Consider the following 11,852-nt stretch of genomic DNA (forward strand, 5'->3'; position numbering starts at 1 on the left):
GGGTGTATTCTGCCCGCAACGGCTCATCTGTAGGCTACCATGGCGAAGACGGTCTCACCATCCGCTGCGATGACAGGTAAGCTATTTGGGGAGGCTGGCATCGTCCTCATGCTGTCCGGCTCTGTTGTTGTGTTTGCGCCGCGATTTAAAGCAGACTCATGAATGACGCAATTGACATTTCCACCGCTTTATGAAGCTGGTCTGTGCAGCGATGATCCGGCGCCACTGCTGTGCTTATCCGCTGCTTGTTTTCACTTGATGCAGGTCTTTAATGTGCATTATCAAAAATACAGTAGTAAGTATAGTATATTTTTATTCTCCCGCAGAATAGCCCTAAATCACCAGGCTTATAATGTTTTTTTTTTTTTTTTTAAATCATGAGTAAAAGTGTGTGTTTCTGGCTTTTGTCATTGTGTGATGCACATTAGGGGATAAGCTGTGAGGAGACTCCGGTCACTTCAAAGCAGAGTCAGGGGATGCGTGTAGACTTTCTTTTGTTTTGGTGATGACGCGGCTCAATCGTATGAAAGGGTTCAAATGGGTGCGGGGAAAAAGACTGGACGGAGTCGTGGATTACAGTTTCTATGAGCATCAAACCATTTTGTGATGACTATGCGGGCTGAAGGCTGGGTCATTGTCTGGATAAGACTGTATTTACCCTCCACGCCCTGAGAGGAAGGAAAATCTCCCTACAGGTCAATAATCACATTTGGTACAACTGTATGAGTGACTCTGTGCTGTTCCATGAAGGAGAAAAGACTTGTCACACTACTCACTGCTCCACTGAGGATGATGCAAGGGGACTACTGGAGACATTTGTTATGGTGGAACTTTTAGACCTATTTTTCATCTATGTGGAACAATCTCATACATACTTTTGCTTCTGCAGCTTGTATCTTGTACAACAGGTCAAGAATAATGCCTGGACAGAAACAGAAATAACAAATAGTAAGCAGTATTCCCCCGAAACCACCCCTGATCATTAGGGGTAGACGACATGGCCAAATCAATAAAATGTTATTGTGGAAAATGACAAATGTTACAAGTTAAGCATGTTGGTTGCGTAAAAGTTCAGGTCGAGTGTGCAAAGGGAAATGCAGGCAGCAGCTCTCCTGTCTGACATCAGCCCAACCAAGATGGACTCAGTGCCGTCTGCCAGGTTTCAAGAGAGAACAATAAAAGCCCTGACTGAGAAGAGAGTGATTCACTTGATCAAGTGAAGCCACTGACTGTGCTGCCAGTTCAGCCTGCAAATATTGACTCAGTTGAATTTGTGGAATTAAACTTTTTTTTTTTTTTTGAGAGGCATGTTCCAAGATAAGCATCCACCCACTGTTATCAACTCACCATATTACATAAAAGGTTTAACTAATAATGATTTATTCGACTTGTTTACCTCAACTGTATTAGTGATATAAGACCTCTGTTTAACTATACCTGCTTCTTATTATTATATGAACTTAAAAAAGGTGTCGTATTTTGAATATTTGCTCCAATTTAGCTGTATATTTGTGTCTTAATCACGTACAGTAAATGAGCTCATGTGCAATGTCTCATCTGTGAGCACACACATCTTCCAGACACACACACACACGCACACACACTTTTACACACTCACCCTATGACTATATCGTTTCTTGGCTGTGCACCAAACTTTGCCATTCATACCATTTACAACCATTGTGATCTGCGATACTGGGGTGGAAATACGAGCTTACTGTATAGATCAGCACTCTTTGTGCTCTTTCGTTTGTTTTGTGCATTAGGTGAAAAGATGGCGCCGCCATCCATCACTCTACTCCCCGACAAGAGATCTCCGACAAACGGTCACAGCTCCCCAGCCCGAACTGGGAAAACTCGTGAGTAATCCTCTCTGGCTTGTAATTCACACAGTGGTTTCATCTGGATGAAAATGACTTACACAGTGATGTGAATTAATGCACAATTACTAGAGAAAGATAGAGTCCATAAACGACTCTGTAGGCCTATAATAGAAATATAATAGGAAAATGTGTTCCAGGGCTGACCTGTCATCAGTAAATGTAATGGGCCTGTTACAGCAGTAAAACAAGCTCAGCAACAATAACCAAAAGAGGTTTTCAGCATGTGTGGACTGACTATCTCATCAAGGGCAGTTTCCTCTCCTCTCCCGCATATTGCTGCAGTTTGCCCTTGGCATGGGGCTAGTTGGCATTTTGCAACACTATGCATTTAACAGAGAGCAGCCCCACACAGAGCTGCAGGGAGACCTCCCTCTGCTGGTAACAAAGCAGCACTGCAGGTCAGCACTGTGGCGCTGATGTCATCCCTCAAAGCTGTGTGTGTGTGCTCTCTCTCCCTCTGTCATGATGACCCCAGCTCCGTCTAACACAGAGAAGAGGCCGCACATAAACGGACACGCGTCTCCTTCACACTTGGCAGCTAACGTCGGTAACAACCATGCAGGTAAACAAAGTAAGTCTCAATGTTTGCTTCTGTTATATAGCTTTTTTCTCTCTGCTTTAATTTGGCTGCATTGCCATTGACTTTTGTGTGTGACCTCTCTGACATCTTTACTAATTTTTCAGTTGTGGAGGGTTATATGAAGACGGACGACAGGATGCGATTAGCCAAAGAGAGACGTGAGGAGAGGGAGAGGAGCCTGGGTAAGTGATGTCCTGGTTTTTTTCCTTTTTGGCACAAGTACAAATAAAGAGGCTGATTTTGTGAACTGAGAGGCTCTCAAATGCCTTTGAGTTATTATTTTCACTGCAGCTTCCCTGCAAAGTTTTTTTTTTTTTTTTTTGTCATGGCATTTTTCTCTCTACAGTTTAATTGGTTGTGGAAGGGGCTCGGCTAGCCAGTAGAAGATTCATCCTGAGTTCACTGGGTTTTTGATGTGATGAGCTCAGTCACTTCAGAGAATGTGACAGTAACGTAGAATAATCCACAAAAGTAGGTCTCCCACTCACAATTAATCATGCAGCTCCTGCAGTTGCCTCACGATGACAAGGAGTTCTATCGTCATGACAATCAAAGTCACCATAACACATACAGGCTCACGTTATAATGAGAGATTTTGACAGTGTTGTATAAGAAAAAACAGATATTAACAACAAATCTTAAAAAAGTCTTCTGAAGAGAGACTGAAATGTGTTTATCAAATTGTTGTTGCAAAATGGTAAAAAATCTGAGACTTATTTCTTCTGTGGTATATATCCTGAACTCCACACGACCAGCTGAATATCAGAAAGCCGCCAGCAACAGCATTGTCCATTTAACTGGATTTTATTTTTTCCCATGGAACCTGTAGCAGAACTGGTCTTGTCTGTTTCAGCGGCCAGGGAGCAGCTGATCAGGGAGAAGGAGCGCAGAGCTCGGCTGCAGTACGAACGCACAGTGGAGGAACGCTGGAGGCGGCTGGAGGAGCAGAGGCAGAAAGAGGAGCTCCGCAGGGCTGCGGTGGAGGAGAAGAGGAGGCAGCAGCTCGAGGAGGAGAGGGTCAGCTGATCTAACAAAAATCAGAATCTAGATGTGTCGAAGAATGCACTATTGCCTAATGCCGACTGTATCTATCTAATTTATGGTTGTGTGTGTGCAAGAAAGCAGCAATGTGGCTTATCCTCGGTAGTGTATGAAAATGTCAAAGAGGCAAAACCAGCTGTGAGGTGACAGTGTTCAAATATGGATCGTCTTTGCTGTGTTGCGTTCAGGAGCGTCTGGAGGCCCTGATGAAGCGCTCTCTGGAGCGAAGCCTCCAGCTGGAGCAGAGGACCAAACGCTGGAGCCGAGGCTGCCCTACAGGAGCAGGTCAGAACTGAGCTCTCAGCTGTAAATGCAGATTGTTGGATGGCAGAATGAAATGAAATGCTCTGAGCCTGAGAAGCAGCAGGATATGGAAGAAAAACTGCTTTTTTTCTGAAGGATCACATTTTGCTGTATTTCTGAGAGAAACCATGACAGAGTATGTGTGCGTATGTGTGTGTGTGCGTGTGTGTGTGTGTTGTAGACAGCCTTCTCTTGGCCTGTTCATTGCCGACAGCCTGGCTGCTGAAGTACGCATGAGCAGAAATGTGTTCCTGGTTTCCCACAAAGGCAGAATGGAGTTACACATCTGCACTGGTGTCTATGCAGCGCTGAACTACACCTTTAAACCTTCTGCGGTTGATTGGAATAATGGAAATGTGAAAATAATGCAGAAATAATCAGTGTGCATAACTCAGCCGGGGAGTCAAACTCTAAACACAATGGCTTTAAACCACACCCAAAAAAAGCACAGATTACATGGCATCACGACATCCCTGCTGTTGTGTTAACTGTCATCCGGGTCTCTACGGGTGGATGAGGAATTGCTCAGATAAACTGTTCATAATGCTCTGACTGCTCACCTCTGCTCTGCTCTGCTCTGCTCCGCCCGCTGCCTATAGGTGACAGTGAGAATGCCCCACTCCCTTTCTCTGCTGCCTCCGCCTTTTCCCATGGCATTGCCTCCCCCCTTCCTGCTGTCAGCGAATCTGGTAAAGTTAAGCCCCCCTTGCCTTCCCAAATGTATCTCCCCCCTGTTCATCCAACAGTTCCCATGTCTGTGTTTGTTTGCCTTTGGGCAGGCTGAAACTTCAACTTAAGCCAAAGGCAAAAGTCTTCTTCCTGTGATGCATGCTTGTTAAGCTGCTCTGTTGCTGAACTTTTAATGGTGCCCTTACTGTGCAAATGAGATATAATTTGGTTCACTATGTACTCTGGGCTTTGGTATGTTTGCTGTGTTCGTGCTCCGCCGCAGTGGCTTTGAGTTATCGACGCAAAAGACACTGTGGAGGCTGTGTGGAGATAAGCTTCAGGGCTGCAAATTAACAGGCAGATGTTATCAGCACAGGAGCCTAAACTGACATATGTCCACACATTTATCCAAAAATACTGGTCTTATTCTGATGTGACGTAATTTTCAGGCAGAATTAAGCAGAAACTTTACCATCTTCCTGATCTCTTGGAGGAACTTTCATTCTTCTCCACCACGCAGGAAAAAAATGAGGACAGTAAGAAAATGCACCAGAATCATTTCCTAAACTGACTCTTGTGTTTTTCTCCAGTGACCCATCACCTTTCACCCAGCATCCCTGTGTGATGTGTGTTTTAGTGAACACATGCATTCAGGATGCATAACTCTCTTTCAAATTTCCCTGGAGGTCAACCTCTGGATTAGTTTCCCCAGATTAGAAACCTCTCTCTAATTACAAACAGACCAAAGGGCAGTGGATCAGATTGACTTGTAAATCTCAACCATCTCAAACACTTGAGGTATTATTTTCACAGTTTGTAGATATATGTGCTTCATTACTGTTTGGATAACCTGGGATGAGGGTTTCAGAATGAAAGCAGCTAAGTGGTGCTGACTCCGGGTCCCTGGAGCGGACGGTTTTGGAGATTAATCGCACATGACCTAGAATAGAAGTATGTGCACTAAAATAGACACAGATACAGGCATCCCACTGGGAGGGCTGCGCTCTTTAGAGATTACTCTCTGTACAGATGGTGACAGATGGATGAGAAGTTACTAGAAATGGCAAGAAGACTGCTTCTAGTGTTGTGTAGTTGATCCATGTTTATGGCCTTTGCTCTTGTGATTGTGAGTTTGCATAAGGTCTGTGTGTTTTCATTCGCCGTCATTGTTTTGGATGTGGCAAGGACAGAAACGTTGGGATTCGGGATTGTCATGCGCAGCCACCATGCTGGCACGCGTGTGCTTGCACCACACTGTATTGTAGCATACAGACTGAGGAATCATTCCTAAAAATGACTAAGAGTGGCGTTAACACAGCCCATTATGTCTGATTGCTGGCTGAACCAGTCATACTGGCAGCTGAAAGACAAAGATGTGTTCAATATCCCTCAGTCAGGCCTAATCTAATAATGGGAAATCAATGGCCTCTTTTTGGCTGAATCAGAGTGAGAAAGTGTCCCTCCATGTTTGTCTGTTTGAGGAAAAAACAATCGGACAGAAGAGCTGACTGAGAGTTGATCTGGATTAAGTTCATCATGCACTTTTATCTTTTACTGCCAACAGTAAATACAAAATTGTTAATGATGGATAACGTGTGACTGTGACGTATATTTTGTAGATCTGAGCTGCAAGTTTTGCAGGTTTTCTACCAAACCAAAAGCTGATGAAACATGGATGCCTATATCCCTTGTACAGTTACACCTGAAATGTAAGATCATGGCTCAAAATACCAAAGGTTCTCATATTCATTTTGTTTTGCAGTGTCATCCAACTGACTTTGGCTGCAAAAGTAAGTCTGTAAGCAGTTGGGTGAAGCACACGCTGTCCAGTCAAACCCCCCCCTGCCACTGTATTACTGTCCCTCTGTCACTTCTTATGTGTCATCATCTGATTTTATAAGCATCATGTTTGTCATCATACAGCGCCCTGCAGCCCTCACAGGTCACCTTTCTGCAGCTCGCTAAACCCTGGAGATCACAACAGAGGTGGACTTCATGGAGGCTCTCAGTCCACTCCCAACACCCCCAAGGTCTTATACTCACATGCTGCACCTTGACATACTTACATAACATCTGTAACAATCCAACATTAATGGATATAAGCTGCAAGAGCTGAGGTCTTAAATCACTCTGCCTTCCAGAAAGAGCGTTTGCGCAGAGACAGAAGAACTGCATCCCCCGGTTGTGCATCCCCGTTGAGAAGATCCGAATCTCCTGCTAGCGTCACCAAGTACTTGGCTTCTCCTACTACCTCCAAGTAAGATTATTTGTTTGGTGTTGAATTTAAAGGTCATTATCTTGTTGGCACATCCTTACTTTTAATTTATCTCCTGTCTCTATCTGTTTGCAGGCTGGCATCTAAGATGCGCAGCCAGTCTCCTTGCAATGCACATCAATACCATTACTCTCCAACAAGACATCGTCCAAACCCGTCAGCTGACGACAGGAAAGCAGAAGACAAGAAGGTGGAAAAGCTTGAACAATCCAAAGATGAGGCCACGGTGAAAAAGAATACCAACAACAACAGCGCCAATCCATCTTCACAAGCAGAGAAGAATGCGGTCAATGTCGAAATCACTGGATCCAGATCAACTAAAGGTGAAACTTTTGATAAGCGTCTCAAAGGCGACACCCCTGAAAAACATCAGTCCCCTGACAGAAAGGACCACGTGTCTCCTAAAGTGGACCCCTCGGAGAAGAAGATGCAGAGCAACGCTCAGGACGGAGACAAGAAAAAAGGTTTGGCGTTACACAAATGACTGGATTACCAACCTTACACTAAAAGAAGTTTTAGTACACTTGGATGGTCTTGCAGCAGTTGTGGTTTGTTTTTGACAGAGTCAGCACCCTTTGCGTCCACAGTAAAGATGGCAGCTGGCACAACGAATGCAGAGGAGGCTACCAGGTTGCTGGCAGAGCGAAGGCGTCAGGCTCGAGCTCAGAAAGAACTGGAAGACAAAAAACGGGAACTGGTGGAAGAAGAAAGGTGAGTTCATTGAATAAATCGTGAAATAAAGACAGCGTTAAATAGTCTGTGGGGTTTGAGTCTTCACATGGTTTTAATAAGTGTGTGCGCCTGCCGATCAGACTGAGGGAGGAGCAGCTGAGGAAGCAACTGGCGCAGGAGCAGCGACAGCAGGAGGCGAAGGCTCAACCAGTGAAGGAGAAGGGGAAAAATGAGGAAGACCCTCGCAGGCTGAAGCAAGAAGACGACAAACAGAAGAAGGAGGAGCAGGAGAAGGAGCTGCAGACCCAGGTGGACAAAGAGGTAAGACATCATTGTAGAGTGGTTTAAGGCAGCTGTTTTTTCCTTAACGCTGTGTGCACTGTATTCAGATGTCAGGTGACCCTTTGGCATATTGTGTAAAATATGTTCCTCTTGATCTTAGCAGAGAGAAAAAGCCAAAGTCCAGGCTCAAGAGGATGCAGAGCGTCAGCGGCAAGGCAGAGAACTGCAGACGCAACAAGAAGAGGAGGAGAGGCAACTAAGAAAAAAGGTTATTTTAAACAGACAAACAGCCGGTGCACCCATCGCACGCTGGTTGAATGCTGTGCTCTGAATTCTGGGAGTTCACACGGTGGTTAAACGTTATGCGTTTTTTTGCAGAGAATCGAGGAGATCATGAAGAGAACTAGGAAGGGTGAAGCTGACTTGAAGGTACTGTAAGAGACGCCCTCTGTTCTCATACAGTAGTCCTGCTGCCTTTAAGCACCTGCTGATTGTGTGATGAAGATTTTTTTTCTTCCAACTTTAATTTCTTGAAGACTCTGACTTTCTGTCGTTGCTATATTTATTAAATTCTATTGTTGGTGATACTTTTGGTTTTGTGTCCTGATTACCCCCCAAACGCTGACTCTCTGTTCTGCATTGAATCAGAAGGAGGAGCAGGTGGAGACAAAGTCCGTCTCTCCGCCAGGTTAGTATGTTCCTCAGCCGCCCTGCAGACCCTTCTTCACTTTGCTCGCTGTCCCTGCTTACTCTGCCCCTCTCTGTATGCCTTGCAGCTGTAAAAATACAAACAGGGCATGTGTGTTTTATGATGGGATTATGTTATTACCTTTTTTTTTTGAGCATGCGCAGCGGCAATCTATATTTTTATCACTTGGCTTGTGTGACATCTCAATCGGAGACAGGTGTCAATATTTTCCCAGCATTCTTCGTGTCATGTAATAAGTCTGCTGCTTTTTCTTTGCCTATTCAGATGAATGGACTGCTAGGATCCTTGTTTTCACCAGCTTAAGCCAACCAAGCAAAATTGTTTGTCGTTATGTTGCTTGTGCTTTGGGCCATACATTCAAAACCATTTGGTGGGGTTATGCATTATTGTCTGGAATATGGAGCAGCAGCCAAGGACTTTCCTCTTGATGCTGAGAGGGCACCTTTTACTGTAGGGCAGCATCAGGGGAGCTGACTGCAAAATTAGCTGCTCTTGAAAATGCCCTTGAAAGTTTGATTCAGGGAGCGCTCTGCACAGTGTGAGCTACGACTTTATCTGGACCGTCCAGTCTTAATTCCAGTGGTGGACTGTAACTAAGTACATTTACTCAAGTACTGAACTTAAATATGATTTTACTTGTAATTAATTCCATTTTATGCTACTTAATTCTTCCACTACACTACATATTGGAGCAAATTTTGTACTTTTTACTTCACTAAATTTGTCTGACAGCTTTACTCACTAGTTACTTTCCAGACTTACATTATTAATACATACATGAACCAACTAATAAATTATTATTATGTGTTAAGCTACCCAGCAGGATATAAGTACCTAAAACTCAACCTTCAGCAGTGCTAACACATCAATGCATCACTCATTATAATTCAGTCATTTATGATTTTAAATTGAGCCATTCTGCATAATTTTACTTTTGGTACTTTAAGTACATGTTGATGCTAATACTTCTGTACTTTTACATGAGTAAGATTTTGAATGCAGGACTGTTGCTTACAATAGTGTATTTTTACACATACAATTTAAGTAAATGATGTGAATAGTTCTTCTACCACTGGTTAATTCTCAAATAATTTGGGTTTCACAATCTAGCCAGTGTCAAAATGTGAATCAACTTGTCCACCAAAACTGGTATTATGTGACAGCCGCTGTTACTGTTAGCAGAAACAGGCTCAAGTCAGCTCAAATAGAACTCAGCTGATATTAACTGGACCGTCCAAATAAAGTGAAGCCCACTGTGGTGTTTTTTTTGTATCCTCCACAGGTGAAGAAAAGACTGTTGAAACTAATGCTCAGGTGAGTGAGCAAGCAGTCAAAAAGGTTGAGTTTCAGGTGAAAGAGCAGGTCACAGTCCAGGTCAACACGAAGGAACGTGGCTTGGTGAAGAAAGAAGCAGCAGCAGCTGCAGCACAGATGGACAATCAGAAGAGTCTGCCAGTTAAAAACAACACTCATCAAGTGACACCAACACACAGTGTTCCCGACAAGAGACCGGACACCAAGCAGACCAGTGACGAGCATGGCAGCCAACCAAACAGAGAGGGCAAAGCCGGCGTCCTCAAGCAACAGGGAGGAGAGGCAGAAATGAATGTAAACAAGCAGCACAGGGCAAACGTTAAAGCCGCAGACCAAATAAATAAAGAGCCGACAGCAGATGCCAAAGTCAACCAAAGGGAGGCTGGTATGGTGAATGGAGCAGTGAAGGGGGAAGGAAGTGCCTTGAAGAGCAGCCGTATAACTGATGAGGTAAGCAAACAGCAAAGCCTGCGTGTGTCAACGGCTGAGGGGAAAGCTAAAGGAGGGTCCCAGGTGGAAGTGATCAGACCCCCTGTGATGCCCCTGCCGGGAGAGCGCCTGTCCCCGCCAGTCATCAAGCTGGAGCCGCTAGATGTGAAGGGCACAGGTGCGTGCGATGAGGTGCAGTCCATGGAGGTCAGGTGAGTCATCAGGTAACTGTTGTTATTAGAGCAGCGCCACAACACATGTTTCAAGGACACCAGTGCTTCTGGACATAAGTAACTGCTTTTTTTATGATTATATTCCAGCCCGGCATCTAAGGAGGAGCTGATTTCAATCCCGGAGTTCTCACCAGTCAACGACATCCAGCACGGCAGTATGAGTAACGCCCGAGCTCTTGAAGACCTGATGGACCTGACGGGCAGCGTCACCTACCCCAAACTGTCCTCTGACGGCAACATAGGCGACTGCAACAAGAACCTCATCGAAGGTGTCGTTAGTCCCATGTCTGACTCGAAGCTCGTTGGGATGTCGACCCCGTCCTCAAACAAGCTTAGCATTAAGTAGTCCATTAATCTCCCTCCTTTTCCTTCCTCTCTCGCTTGCCTTCTCTCTCTCTCTTCCCTCTCTCTGTCACACACACACACACACAAACACACACACACACACACACAGGGTGTCACGTTGCGAGTGTGTACCCCTGTGTCACTACACTTATGGGAATAGAGCCATAGAGATTGATTTTAAAAAAAAAACCTGTAAACCATGACTTGCAATATAAACCCAACATCTCCTATATTCAATCACGTGATAATTGACCATTAAAATGACGTATCAAAGATTTTGTTTAATATACTTGTTATGAGATAAGTGTGTGTGTGTGTGTGTGTGTGTGTGTGTGTGTTTGTGTGTGTGAGAGAGAGTGAGAGCACATGTGAAGGATGGTCAGGCAGAGAAAGTGTGTCTGAATATATGAAATAATGACAAAAAAACAAATATCAGGGTTTTGAACATTGTGGAAATTTAAAAAAACATTATTGCTAACATGTGGTAAGAATCTCTCATTTTCCCTGCACAGACTCCCCGCTGGGTAGTACTGGAGTAATAAAGCCTGCTCAGAGCACTGATGACTGCATTTGTACCTCTGCCTTTCCCCTCTTGAGCCTTCAGATCTAATTCAGTGTGTTGCTGGGAAAGGCGTGGCCATCACATTTTCATGGCAGCCTAATTTGTAGTACTTATCCTTTCTAGGCAGTGTTATTCATGCATGTATTGGTGATTGATTTGGCTGGAATTTAATGGATTTATCTGGCATACTAAAACCCAGCAGGACTCTCAGGACCGCTGCAGTCCTTCTTTCTTCCTAACCCCAGCGAAGTCTGATCATGGGATGGTTCACATTTTTAATTTCATGGCGACGAGATGATCCCCTTTATTCCTCTTTTTAATCTCTAACTTGGGGCTTTCTAATTGCACGTAAGTGAGGAGGATGATTCCAAAGCTGTCAACTTGAATGTTATTGCACATTTAAAAACACCATAGCATCAGCACAAATGATGGTCCTGTACTACATGTTTGACGCAGGCCCAAGTGAATCGCTAACTTGGACTCTATTGCAAATACACAGTAAATGCATTCATAAAAGCTTATTTCACTGGCAAGGTGTCCATTTGGTACGAAAAT

At 44.3% G+C, this 11,852-nt stretch overlaps 1 protein-coding gene across 1 annotated transcript; it reads left to right on the forward strand.

Annotated features, from left to right (window-relative positions):
• The first annotated feature begins 39 nt into the window (after positions 1-39).
• map7d2a (MAP7 domain containing 2a) lies at positions 40-10,736 on the forward strand. Its single transcript, XM_041952743.1, has 16 exons — positions 40-76; positions 1,767-1,859; positions 2,359-2,445; positions 2,568-2,645; positions 3,317-3,480; positions 3,693-3,789; positions 6,400-6,506; positions 6,618-6,733; positions 6,827-7,215; positions 7,315-7,462; positions 7,564-7,744; positions 7,869-7,973; positions 8,084-8,134; positions 8,354-8,393; positions 9,697-10,369; positions 10,478-10,736. Exons 1-16 carry the CDS (start codon positions 40-42, stop codon positions 10,734-10,736), a joined length of 2,625 nt encoding a protein of 874 aa, XP_041808677.1.
• Positions 10,737-11,852: the final 1,116 nt, after the last annotated feature.

The sequence above is a fragment of the Chelmon rostratus genome, chromosome 14 (genome assembly GCF_017976325.1).
Source record: "Chelmon rostratus isolate fCheRos1 chromosome 14, fCheRos1.pri, whole genome shotgun sequence".
Taxonomy (NCBI): domain Eukaryota; kingdom Metazoa; phylum Chordata; class Actinopteri; order Chaetodontiformes; family Chaetodontidae; genus Chelmon; species Chelmon rostratus.